The sequence below is a fragment of the Blastomyces dermatitidis genome (assembly GCF_000003525.1).
Source record: "Blastomyces dermatitidis ER-3 genomic scaffold supercont1.1, whole genome shotgun sequence".
Lineage (NCBI taxonomy): Eukaryota > Fungi > Ascomycota > Eurotiomycetes > Onygenales > Ajellomycetaceae > Blastomyces > Blastomyces dermatitidis.
In genome coordinates this window covers 4,063,824-4,078,957 of record NW_025544774.1, presented here as the reverse complement: position 1 = coordinate 4,078,957, position 15,134 = coordinate 4,063,824, and the positions used below count along the sequence as shown (strand labels likewise).

General features: G+C 29.9%; 1 protein-coding gene across 1 annotated transcript; it reads right to left on the bottom strand.

Moving 5' to 3' along the window:
- Positions 1–1,393: 1,393 nt before the first annotated feature.
- BDCG_16149 (uncharacterized protein) lies at positions 1,394–2,068 on the bottom strand (the record flags this gene model as incomplete). Its single annotated transcript, XM_045425410.1, has 2 exons — positions 1,394–1,547; positions 1,974–2,068. 2 exons carry the CDS (start codon positions 2,066–2,068, stop codon positions 1,394–1,396), a joined length of 249 nt encoding a protein of 82 aa, XP_045279187.1.
- Between the last annotated feature and the right edge of the window lie 13,066 nt (positions 2,069–15,134).

Here is a 15,134-nt window from a genome sequence, read left to right as displayed (position 1 = left end):
TAACTCTCATAAATACAAGATTGTTTGTACTAGTTCATGCATTCACTGTGAGAGACACTCTTCAATGATTCTTCAACTCTGATTCTAGATATTGTATATTGACTTTATAGTATATCTCAAGGTTAGACTGAAGACAGAATTGATGTGAAATATAAAGATTTGAATTAAGCATTTGAAGAAGTGTTCAGAATTCGGGGTTTTCAATTGATTGAAGAGAAAGATTCAGAGATATACACATACAAAGTAATTATTCATGAAAGTTATCAGATGAGAGTTGTGAAATCAGAGTACTAATACAGAGTCATTTTCACATAATTTTCTTTAAATTAGAAAGTTAGTATTACTAAAAATCATTATCTGATAGAGTAACTTATTAGCTCAGTAGTAATTTTCTGATTATTTTTCTTTTATTATCTGCATTCTGATGACTTCAGATATCAGAAAATTCCTTCAGAGTCATGATTAGTTTATGATGAATATTTCTGAATGAAGTTACAGTGATTGCAGCAAAGAGATGACTCTTCAGTAATCTATAATACAATCTGTTGATAATTATTTCATAGTTCATCTCATTATTTATGTTGAGTTTTTCATAAATTTCATGACCTGGAATCAGATATGAAGAATGAAGTGATTATTTATCATGATTGAAAGAGAGTATTCTGTATTAAATTGTAAATAATATAGACTTTATAATTCACAGTAATTTCTTGAAGAGTTTATGAATCTTCAATAGAAGTAAAAGAAGTGAAAGAAGTGAATTCAGAAGATATGATAATAATTTGAGAAAGATACTAATTTATTTTCAATAACTGATCACTGATGTGTGTAAGAAGAATTAATATAAGAGAAAATAATCTTGTTTCTTAGCTTAGTTATAATTTTAATACTAACTCAGATTGAATATCATTGATGTATAAAAGTAAATAAACAATCTTGATTAATCTCTGTCATATTTCTTGAAATATATTAATATTGTGAAAGAGAGTGTTATTAAATTACATTATCAGATAATATCATTAAAAATATATTAATATTGTGAATATCAATGTTGAAAAAATGTTGATACTTATACATTATAGTGATTTGTGAATCATGATAGTTAAATATATATATATATATATATCATTCCTGACTTGATTACAACTTGTACAATAATTTTTGAAAACTTAAAATCAATTTTAATTATTAATAATTAAAAACTTAAACTTACAACTAACTAATATAATAAGAAAAAAATCTACTGCTTCTCTTTCTCATTCTTCTTATTATTCTTTATAATTCACTTCTTATTCTTCTTCTTCTTCTTCTTCTTCTTCTTCTTCTTCTTCTTCTCATCTGAGATAATAATCATCTTAAAATCTTTCTCTGCTGTCTTCTCAGAGAAGAGTTCTCACTGCTCTTTCTCAGCCAGATCAACCTGTGTCTCAAAATCCTGCATTTCCTGGTCTGCTGTCTCAGGTTTCACTTCAGCAGTAAGCAGATTAACATACTCAGAGAGCAGAGCTATCTTCTCAATGTTCTGGATTATGAAGTACATTTGAGATCTGAACAAGGTCTTAATTCTCTTCTTCTCTGTCAGCTTCTGCTAATCAATTAGAGAACAGAAGTGTTATCAAAAATCATTATCTCTCAATAAAAAACTTACCAGTTTTGACTTCTTTGTCTCTTACTTTAATATCTTCTCAATCTTCTTCTGCTGCTGCTTATTTACAGTAACACTCTTCTTCTCTCTCTCTCTCTTTATCTTGATCTCAAATTATTCTCAGAACTTCTTCTGATCTCATTACTACTGCATGAGACTCTTCACTGTCTTCTTTTTCAATCTCTCATAGACAGTGTCATCTGTATTATTTCTATACTTAGTTCAGTCTAAATCTATCAGAAGTGTTACTTAAAATTGTTATCATTCTGCTCTCTTACAGAGCCTCTTCAAGACATTCTAACATGCCTTGTAATCTGTCTTCTCACACTTGAACATCTTCTTCTTCTCTCTCTTCAATCTGTGACAGCACTCACGCGCCTTGATGATCCGCAGGACCGCAGAATATTTAAAGAGAAATGACATAATTAGTTTTGATGAGTATTGAGAGAGGAGTGAAGACAGGAAATAATATGATGATAATGATAATGATGATGATGATGATAATAATGATGATGATGATAATAATGATAATGATGATGATAATGATAATGATGATGAAAGAAGAAGTGCATCAGAATATATTATTAACTCATCAAATATAAAGAGACAAAGAAACTATTAACAGCTTTCAGAGATGTATAGAAACAGCTACAGTATTGCATAGCAACATTATCTTCATTCAATGCATGTACTATTGATATTCTTTGTATACATTTATCATATAATCTATATCAGAGATACATGCAGAAAACAGATCTTTGTTGCTAGAGAGAATGATTACAGCAATTCTCTATTTTTATATTATAAAGATAAGTTATTCTCATTTCTTTCTTCTCTCTTTTCTCTTCTTCTTCAACTCATCACTAAGTCCAAGCTGGTATGAAAACTATTAAAACACTCATAGAAATTCTCAAATTGAAGAGTATAAACTAATCAAATTAATTTAACAATACAAATTATTCATCCCTCTCTCAATAAAACAACAGTTGTGTCTTTCCTCCCTCTCTCAAATGAAACATGGCTTGTGAAAAGTGAGTATCATGCCAGGCTATAATGATTAACACAGCCTCAGCATGCAGGGCTGTATACACGCAGTGTGTGCTGAACTGAGAGACTGTGTGAGTTGCAAACTGACAGCAGCATCTCAGAGAGAGCTGTGCATAGACTAGCCGCTGAAACCATGAATTTCATGTTTGATCTCATTTGGTCTGATCTCATACATTTCTTGGCGTGAATCCCGCTGGGACTGGCTATCAAAAAAACAGATAAAGTGACTATATATCAGATCTTAAAATGAAACCATGACTTGAAAAAAATAAGAAAGTGGTTTCATTTGATCTCATTTAGTTCCATTCTTGGTATAAAGTTACTATTTTTAGACATTTTAAGGTTTTTTTTAGACTATTTTTAATTTTTTAAAAAGTAATGCTTTTTGATAATGCTTAGACTGGCCGCCGGGACCATGAATTTCACATTTGGTCCCATTTGGTCTGATCCCATACATTTCTTGGCGTGAATCCCGCTGGGACTGGCTATCAAAAAAACATGCAAAGTGACTATATATCAGATTTTAAAATGGGACCATGACTTGAAAAAAATGAGAAAGTGGTCCCATTTGGTCCCATTTAGTCCCATTCTTGGCATAAAGTTACTATTTTTAGACATTTTAAGGTTTTTTTTAGACTATTTTTAATTTTTTAAAAAGTAACACTTTTTGGTAACGCTCAAATGAGATTTAAAGTCATTTAAAGCAATAAAAATAATTTAAATTGAGAAGTGGAAATCATGGTCCCATTTGGAAAATGTGACAAGAGTAGACAGTAAGTCTCACTGGGACAGTATGGGACTACTATCTAATGTTAAAACCGTGTAATGGGATCAGTCGAATTGGTAATGGGACTATCAAAAAATCTGGTCCTGGTCCCAGACACGGTCACACGGTCAGTCTATCATTATGCTTAAATGAGATTTAAAGTTATTTAAAGCAATAAAAATAATTTAAATTGAGAAGTAGAAATCATGGTCTCATTTGAAAAATGTGACAAGAGTAGACAGTAAGTTTCACTGAGACAGTATGAAACTACTATCTAATGTTAAAACCGTGTAATGGGATCAGTCGAATTGATAATGAAACTATCAAAAAATCTGGTCCTGGTTTCAGACACGGTCACACGGTCAGTCTAGCTGTGCAGTATGAAAAAGTCACAACTCTTGATCACATGCACAGAGAGTGAATCACTGCAGTAAGTGTATGTGCATTGTATGAAAGTAACACTTTTTAATAACACTCAGTCTCTGATATCATGAAAATAGAGTCTCTTCATGAGATCTGTTTTTATCAGAAGTTGAGAAATCTTATATTTCTCAAGATCATCTTCACACACCTTGTTCATGAAATTGATAAGAAGAATCATTGATTTCAGTGTTCTGTTCTTGATATCATTCAAGTGAGAGCAGAGTTCACTCTGGCCACACTTTTTAAGTGTATATTTTCTAATTATTCACATTTATACAGATATATACTGATTATTTATTAGATAATGTTAAGACAATAACTTATCACAGCTGTGTTATTCTCACTATGAGAAATACATGATTGATGATGAATATTGTAAAGACTCTGAGAAGTAAGTATTTTAAGAATGCTGTGACTCTGTGATCTTGATTTTTTTTGTTTTTATTTTTTGTTTTTTTCTTTCTCTTTTCTTTTTTTTTTTTTTTATTGTGATTTTTTCTTGTGTTTGTTTTGTTTTTTGTTGTTTATTTTTTTTTATATTTTATGTTTTTTTCATAATTAAAATTATATGAATTATGATCTGTGTTCAGAAAAGTAATGATATTTGATAACACTCTCTGTTGAATTTTCAACAAATGAGAACTATGTTATGATATTATATAAGTGAGAAGTGATTTCATGATCTCATTTGATATCATTCTTAGACTGACCGTGTGACCGTGTCTGAGACCAGGACCAGATTTTTTGATAGTCTCATTATCAGTTCAACTGATTCCATTACACAGTTTTAACATTAGATAGTAGTTTCATACTGTCTCAGTGAAACTTACTGTCTACTCTTGTCACATTTTTCAAATGAGATCATGATTTCCACTTCTCAATTTAAATTATTTTTATTGCTTTAAATGACTTTAAATCTCATTTGAGTGTTACCAAAAAGTGTTACTTTTTTAAAAATTAAAAATAGTCTAAAAAAAACCTTAAAATGTCTAAAAATAGTAACTTTATGCCAAGAATGAGACTAAATGAAATTAAATGAGATCACTTTCTCATTTTTTTCAAGTCATGGTTTCATTTTAAGATCTGATATATAGTCACTTTACCTGTTTTTTTGATAGCCAGTCCCAGCGGGATTCACGCCAAGAAATGTATGAGATCAGATCAAATGAGACCAAACATGAAATTCATAATTTCAGTGACCAGTCTAACCATTCTCAATAATGAGATCAGAATGAAAATGTGACTAAGAATTCAAACATATTCTTTATTCAGAACTAGATTTTTATGTGAAAAGTGAATCTGAGACCTTTAATATTTGAAATAATGTGATTTGAGATCAATGTGATGAATACAAATCATGATCAGAAGTAATGCTTTTAGGCAATATGACAACTGTAAAGTTTAATCCTGGTCTCAGACACGGTCACACGATCAGTTTAAGAACAGATCAGTGAAATCTCTTATAATTATTTTCTAGATGATTCAGCTAGTTCTTGATCTCAGTGTAGTAGAGATCTGTTATTGCATAGATAACAGCTTCTTCATCTTTCATATTGTATAGTCAGACTTATAATGTGATCAGCTGCACTCAATCAATTATATAGACTATTTCATTACACTTCATAGATTCTTTCATTTCCAATCACTGATTCTCAGCTACTATAAACACATATAACATACACTCTGATTCTCAGCCATTTCTGATCATCAATTCTCAGCCACTATGAATGTGTATAATTCTTTCACTCTGAAGCTTCACTGCATACATCATTATATACATGTATAAATATTCATCTCAATCACTGGTTCTCACACTTTCTCTTTCTTTTCTTATTTAATCTTTTTATCTTTGTTATATACAATCTATCAATATTATACTGATCTATTCAGTGTAGGTCTCTTACACTATAAAAATATTCATTATCTTCTTATTAGAAAATAATTATTCACACATTATCTTCTCATTAGAAATAATTATTCATTGAGAGATATCTGAACATGTAACAATGTGTATGAAATGAAGAAACAGTTAAATAGTTAGTTAAGCAGACACTGAGTTCTCAGATAGAAGCTTGCTCACTAGTCACTCTGAGCTTACAATAAGATCTTATAAGAGAATATCAGTGAAAGACCTGAGAGTTCTGACACTCAGATGTATGAAAATACAATTACATATCTAATAATTAATATAATCATATCTAATAATAATATAAAACTCTTAAACACAAGTATAGACATGATGTCACAGTGACTCTGAGCAATGTTGAAATTACAACAATAATAAATAGCTGATATGCATGTAACTCAACAGCTTCAATACAAAGAGATTTAATAATTAACTCATGTAATTTCAATATCTACAGAATTGAATATAAAAGCACTGAAGAAACACTTAGATACTCTCATATATTTCAATACTTTCAATCTCACTCTCTACTCATCATGAAGAATGAAAATGCTCATGAAACTTAGTGTAGATAGAGATTTCATCAGTTCATTAATTAATCAAGATTGATATATCAATGAATAATTAAAGAATCATATAAAACAGAAGTTTCATTCATGAATGAAAGTATATGAATCAGTGTTATGAATATCTGATAATATTATTAAATATCTTAATATTCTGTTCTGAGACACTGTCATGCAACAGAAAGCATTAGATTGATTATAGAGTACTTAACAGAGAAACATTTCTCTTATAACATTCATTTCTGACTTTGATATCAAGATTCTAGAAGCAGATGATCAATCTTGAAAGAATCAAATAAAGATTAGTATGCTTAAGAAGACATTAATCTTTAACTCTTACAGACTCTTATAAGTGTAAACAAAGACTTAACTTATGAAGGTTTCTGCACACAGCTTCAGACATTGAATGATCATCTTATCAAGCTTAAGAGTATACAGAACAGTGATAGAAGATGTTACATCTCAGTCACTTATACATCTGCATTGAAGAACAATGATACAGAGATCATGAACTGAATAGATTCAAATGTCTATATATAAGCAAGAGTTTTTACTGTTCAAACAGACTTTCAAGTTCCTGAGATCACTTTCAAAGAAGTTGCTGATTGACATTAATATAAAGTATGTATCAACTGTAACTGATCAGAATATATTACTTTCAACTACTAATCAATCTATGTGTCTTCACACTCAAGAGAAAGATCAGTGCCTGTCTGTGTCAATCACATTACATTAGAGAAAGATTCAGAGAATAACTATGAGAATGTCTCAGTGAAACAGAGAATAGATTAGCTTCTGTTCAAATTTATAAATAGAAGCTTGAAAAGATCAGATAATAACAATTTGAAGAGAAAATAACAATGAATGCAATTCTTGTATTTACTGTGATTAATAATATGTATAATATGAAGATCATGATAGACAGCAGTCTATATCACTATTTAATGATTAAATCTTCAGTTATGAAATATTATAATCTTCAGTGTATTCTCTTATTAAAATCCTGACTTCTTGCAGAATTCAATGATTTAAAAGATGTTTACATCTGTTATATAATAAAACTAAACATAGATATCAGAGAACATCAGTTATTATTACTATTATTATTCTTCCATTATACTCATATGCAAGCGGAGCTTATGATGAGTCCTTGCGTGATGTTAAATACAGGTCAAGTGTTGGTTATACAGGAGGAAATACAGGTGTTGAGACCACGCCAAGATAACAAGAACATAGGAAAATACAAAGGAGTGACAATTAGATACATGCGATAATAACTTCCCAGCCCAGGAACATAGAGCGATTCATTGAAGCGATTTGTACACCTCTGTATTTATTAGGAACCTGAGGTGCTTGAGTTCCGGATTTAATGTATCCCCTGCGGGTTTCGAACCCACGCGCCTTGGTTTCCCAAGCCAAGGCGCTACCAGGTGGCCGCATTAACATTCGGCCACCGGGGCAGAGAACATCAGTATAAATGTATCTATATATATGAAGTTGATAATATTGATTATAATCTTATATTAGAACTTGTCTGACTATCTAAATAAGACATCTTATTGAACACTTGAAACAGAAGTTTAATATTCTCTAATAAAGATAGAGTTCACAAGAATGACATTTATAAAACTATAAATCTGACACAGATCTCTGTCAACATCTATAAAATGCGCAGAAAAAGAAGTTATTGAAAGAATTGCTGATAGCAGAATTATATATTAATCTATTTCATCAGTCTGACTGATATTAAAAAGACTCTAGAAAAGTTATTCTGTATTATAATAACAGATTCTTATACAAAACTCTCTTAACAATATCATGAATATCTAGATGTCTTTTAACCAGATAATAATGCTACAAATCTATCTCTCTTATAAGGTTTAGAAGTGAATCACAGTATTAAATTGAAAAAGAAGAATAGTAAGAACTCTGAAGTATTATGAGACTCTCTTTATAACATGTCTCAAGATGAACTTCTTCTTCTTTGAAAGACACTCAATGATCTGTTAAATAAAGAATTTATACATATTAGCAACTCTTTCACTGCAGTCTCTATTCTCTTTACAAAGAAATCAGATGAAGAACTCTGATTCTGTATGAATTATCAAGAATTGACTAGATTAATGAAGAAGAATCATTATTCTTTATCTCTTATCAATGAAACTCTAGCTTGTATTGAACAAGCTCAATGATTTATAAAGTTAGATATTATCACTGTGTTTTATAAGATCTGTATCACTGAAGAAGATAAGTGACTTACAGTATTCTGAACATAATATAATCTCTTTGAATAAGTAGTCACACTCTTTGAACTGACTAACACTCTCAGTACATTTCAGAAGTATATTAACTGCACACTCTGAGATTTTCTTAATGAATTTGTATCTGTATATCTTGATGACATTCTCATCTTCACTGATGAGTTCAGAAATGAACATTAAGAATATATATGAAAGATATTACAACAGCTACAAGAAGCAGAACTACTAATAGATATTAATAAGTTTAATTTTAAAGTCAAGAGTATCAAGTATCTGAGTTTTATTATAGAAGCTGATAAGAGAATTTGAATGAATTCTGAGAAAGTCTCTGCTATTCTTGAATGAGAAGCTCTGTATACTGTGAAAGATGAACAAAGCTTCATTGAATTTGCTAACTTCTATCAGTAATTTATATGAAACTTCTCAGATATTATAAGATCACTTACAGATCTCACTAAGAAAGACTCAGTATTTCAATAATCAGCAGATACTGAAGCTACATTTACACAGATAAAGAAGATGTTTATTAATACTTCTCTGCTGATAATATTCAATTCAGATCATAAGATACTTGTTGAGACTGATTTCTCTGACTATATGATAGAAGAAGTAATATTATAATATGATGATGAAGATGTTCTATAATTATATATCTTCATGTCTAAGAAACTGAGTCTCACTGAATGTAATTATGAGATCTATGATAAGAAACTTCTTACAATTATATACTGTTTAGAAGAATGAGACTCTGAACTCTAAAGTATCTTCAAATTTAAGATAGTCATAGATTATAAGAATTTTAAATACTTCATAACTATCTGTAAACTTATTAAATAATAGATATAATAATCTGAGTTTCTAAGCTGCTTTCATTTTATAATACACTATCATTCTGACAGTCAGAACTCAATGACAGATGCTCTCTCATAATAAGAGTAAGATATGTCATTCAATGTAACAGATACTCACTGAATGAACTGAGAGTATGAGCTCTTGAATCTGAAGATACTAGTTAATTAAGATGAAACAGCTCACAGCACTATATATCCTTCTTCAATTAAAACTGATATTGATATCTTCACTTTCTCTACACTGAATGAACTGTGATATACAGTAGCTCAGACTAATGAACTTCTTCAGACTCTCACTGAAGCAGTATATCAAGAAGCACTCTGATTTCTCTCAGAACTACATATAAGAATTGATATCTCAGAATATTCAATCAATAATAATAACACTCTATAATTCTGTGAATAACACTGAGTCTCTCACTCTGAACTCTTACACACTTGAATAATGTAAGATATGTATAATTTGTATATAATCAGTTATCTGAGCTGTGAACAACTGTATAGAATAATCTTCTGAGAATTCTACTGATCTGAGATATTAAACAGTATCAGACACTTCATCTGAAACTGTAATCACTATTCTTCTATTATCTTATAAAAGAACTGTAGAAAAGATCTACTGAAATCACTCAATATCTCTGATAGAATTTGACAAGATATAGTAATTAACTTTACTGTTAATCTATTTAAGAGTAAGAGTTATAGAAACATTCTGATCATTATTAACTTACTAAGTAAGAGTATAATATTGAAATCTTGTAATAAGATGAACACTGAACAAGTTACTGAAGTCTTCTTATGAAGTTCATTCTATTGAATATATGAGTTATCAAGATCAATAGTATCAGATCAGAGCTGTCAATTTATAAGCACTTTCTGAATAAGAATCTGTCAACTTCTCAAGATTACACACTGTCTGTTAACTATCTATCACTTCAAGACTGATGATACATCAGAATAGATAATTCAGACTGTAAAGAATTATCTTTACAAGTTCTGTAATTACTCATAAGATAATTGATATAACCTGCTTTTACATACAGAGATTGCTATTAATGAATAAGATACTATTTCAACAGATATAAGCCTGTTCTTTCTTACACATAGATATCACATGAAAGTGTTAAATCTTCTAGAGATTACACAGTTCATATCAAATTCTCACAGTCTGATTCAGATTACTGATAATATAGTAATAAAGCTCTGAGATATCTATGATTGAGTAGAGGTCTTCATGACAACTGTGAAATAAAATCAAGAGAATTAAATCAATGTTCACTGAGATTCTGCTGAATAATATAAGATAGAAGATCTGATATGATTGAATCTTAAGAATATATAAATTATACATTCATCTCATACACTAGATTACTGCTACATCAGGTACAATGTCACGCCCCTGGCCGCGTCAAGGCCCCGCTGCGGTTCCATACGGCTCATCACTTCCATGCGGATGATTTCATCCATCCCGCAGGCCGTCCGAACCGGTTTCCAACCGCCTTATAACATCATTCAGATATATCATAGAAAGATCCGATTGATGAATATGAGAACCTCACTTCTATACAAGGTCAGCAGATTACTCTTTCTTGATAATGAGACACCGCTGAGGTATCACTCCAGCTATTCTCACTTGTGAAATGAGAGAAGGGTATCCGCTCATTGTCTATATAGAATAGCTAGATGCTGGCTTCTTATCAAAGAAGTCAGTGATTTCTCTTTTTCTTCTACAGAAATATATACAAGAGTTACTGCATGTCTCATACAATATTCTTAGTATACTAAGTATTATATCTGTGATATTCTCACAATAACTCTGTAGTCTACAAGCTCACTATTCAAGTAAGAGAGTCAAGCTTACTTATACAGCTTCTCAAACAACTATCTCTACATGATATCATTAACTAGTCACTTCTTCAGTTTCATCATATTACAATTCAAATCACTCAATCTGATTATACATTTGAATCAGTTGAGCTCTAACAGACTGATATAGTCTCATGCATCTGCACTGAGACTGACTCAACTTCATTCTCTGAGAGAAACACTACATTATTTTCTAGAGTGTGTACATCTCTACTCTGACAGAAATCTGAGATTTCTGAACTCACTGCATATCTTGACATGAGCTCTTCAATCACTCTGTTATCACTGCAGCCTCTACACATCTACATCTATCATAAAGATAGAGAGATTAAGGTTGAAGATTCATCAAGATATAAGAGAAACATCTTATCTGAATTTCACAGCTTTATCTGTACTCTTGAACAGAAATTTCACCATAATCTGAGCCAGTATAATACTTATAAGATATAAGTAATATACACTGTCAACCTTCTTGAAGGTATCTCTGCAACTACTTGAGTTATTAAGAAGAGAGAGCTTGAGTGTATCAATACTATTATAACTTAAGAAGAATTCAAGAACTTTCTACTGAATTAAATTGAAGATCACTGTAACTATGACTTTATGATAATACAGTGATTTAACTCATTATATCAATGAGATGATAAGAATTCTTCTAATTTCAATGTAAGATTTAAAGAATATTGAGAGAAGTTAACTGATAATTTGAATCAATTAAAAACACAGCTTTATCTCATGAAGCTGACTTATAAGATGTAAATAATAATATCATAATATCAGAGTTTATTAATTAATTGCACTGAGCTTGTCAATCTGACTTCTCAGATCTATTTGAATAATCAATTCTCTGAGAAAAAGACTAATAAGACCTCTTCTAAGCAATCAATGATGAGATCTAAATAATGTCATGATAGCTTCAGTGTGAAGAAAGTAAAGAAGAATTCTAAGTATTCTAATTCTTCACTCACTGTGAAGAAATATTAAAAAAGATTTGATAAAGATTTCTATTTCAACTGCAGAGCTGATAATCACTATATCAGTGATTATAAGAAGCTGAAGAAGAAAAGAAATTAAGAAGATATCTTCTCAAAGTCAACTTCTCTTCTGATAAATATATTCACAGAAGATAAAGAAGAGAAAGAAAAGAATTGATAATTCTCATATTTTTAAGTTTATATTATAATCACAATGTATACTCTGAATGAGAAGATATCAGTGAGATGTCTACTCAACTTCAGAGTAGATACTAACTTCATATTCTATTTCTTTTCTTTGATGAAGAGTTGAAAGAAGATAGATTTATCAGATTATATAAAATTTACAGATGAAATGAAATATCACTGTTTTGACATAATTTAAGTAAAGTATGTGATCACAGACTTAGAAGAAATTTTTAAGAAGAGCAGTCTGCTTCTTCACACAGTCAATATCATAGATATGAACATCATTCTAGATCTTCTGTAATTGAGAGAAAACAATTCTCTCATTAACTGAGTTACTTAGATATGACAATATCATCTCACTGATAAAGAGACAGTAATAGAGAAATCTGAAGAGTTTTATCAGAAGAATCTTGAGAAAAAGATTGAGTTAATATACTATATAGCAGATAATTGAGACTTGAGAATGAATAAAGAAGTTATCACTCTCACTGCAAGATTAGTAGCAGTATCTGTTATTGAAGATGAATATACATAATATCTCTTTACAGATTTTAAGAATGTCTTTTCAGAAAGAGAAGCAGCAAAGTTTTCTGATATTAAGATATAATATAAGATTCATCTTAAAGACAGTGTAATAATGCTGTATAAGTCTCTTTACAACTTATCTGTAAAGGAATTGAATGTTCTGTACAAATATCTTGAACAAGTGTAATCAAAGAACTGAATATATTTATTAAAGAGTTCAGTAGAGACATCTATACTCTTTATACTCAAGAAGAATGATAGACTACATCTATATGTAGACTACAGAGGCCTTAATAAGATGATGATTAAGAATTGCTATTTATTACTGTTGATTAATGAGATAATTAATCAATTATCTGAAGTAAAGATGTTCTCAAAGATTAATATACAGAATATCTATCATAGAATCAGAGTTAATGAAGATGACATTTGAAAAACAGCTTTTTATATCAAGTATAACAATTTTGAATATCTTATTTTATCTTTTAATCTTTGTAATGCTTCAGCTATCTTTCAGATCTATATAAATAAGATGCTGTAAGGCCTTGTTAACATCTCCTGCATAGTATATCTAGACAATATTTTAATCTTCTCAAAATTAGAGAAAGAACATGATACTCATATTTAAGAAGTATTGAGTTGCTTAAGACAGTATCAACTCTATGTAAATATTAAAAAATACTCATTCTACATGCAGAAGATTGATTTCTTAGATTATATTATTGAGATGAATTATATTTCAATGAACAGAAGCTGAGTCTCTGTCATTAAGAACTGGCTGATGTCATGAATGTACTACAAGATACAGATGTTTCTAGAATTTATGAATTTCTATAGATGATTTATCTATATATATTCATGAATTACTGCTTCTCTTACAGATCTGTTAAAGAGAAGTGTGAAAGACAGAAAAATAAGACTGTTTATTCTCACTCAAGATAATGTGCAGATGTTTGTAGAATTGAAATAAGCTTTCACAGATATTATAATACTGAATCACTTTAATCTCAACTTACTCAGTCAGTGTGAGACTGATATATTCAGAAATGAAATCTGTGAAATCTTTTCACAGTTGACACTGAAGATCTTTCAATATTGAAAGAATTAGAGAATAATTATCTCTGAGAAAATAGACAATGAATTATCTGTGAAAGAAGACTTTTTCATAGAGTCTATAAGATATTATAAATAAAGATCAGTGATCTTCTTCTTCAAGAAGTTATCACTCACACAGAGAAGATATGATACTCATGATCAGAAGATGTTAGCAATTATTGAATTCTTTAAGATCTGACAATATTATCTTCAGAGTAGTAAGTACTCAGTGTAAGTTCTCACTGATTATATAAATCTATATTACTTCTTAACAACAAAGAGCTTGACAGAATATCAACTTAGATAAGTGAAGCTGCTTTCAGAGTATGATTTCTATATCTGATACTGTTCAGATCAGCTTAATTCTGTTAACACACTGTCTAGACAGCCTGATTATAATATTATTAATGTGAAGAAGAATTCTATAAAAGAATCTCTGTTATCACTGCAGAAGAAGCTGACTGCAGAGAATTAAGATTCTCTAAAGCTCAGAAACAGTATCAGAGAGACAGCTGTATAATCTAGTATAGAAGATGAAAGAGAATTTAGATTCTTACAGAAGACTGACACTGAAGATTATAAGCTTCTTATATTATATCTTATAATCATTGAATTGATAAAGAATGAAACAGTCTACAATCTTTTAATCTGACTACTTTTAAAATTCATTAATAAGTTATAGAAGAGAGACATCTCTACTGCAGCTTAAATTCAAAAGTTGAAGAAGAAAGAATTTAGTTTAAACTTGAAAGAGACAGACTCTGAGCAGAGCAGTGTTACTAAGAAATCAAGTCACTGATAACTAGAAGAATGTAAACTTCTACTGCTGAATAATTCAGTCTTCATTTCTCATAGCAGAGTAATATGTTAGAAGTTATTGAGAATTCATTATAATAATTCTCATATGAGACACTTGAGGTTAGAAAAGACTGAGAAGCTTCTAAAATATAAATATATTTGAAACAAGCTCTGAGCAGATATTAAAGAATATATTGAAACTTATAATATCTGTTAAAGAAT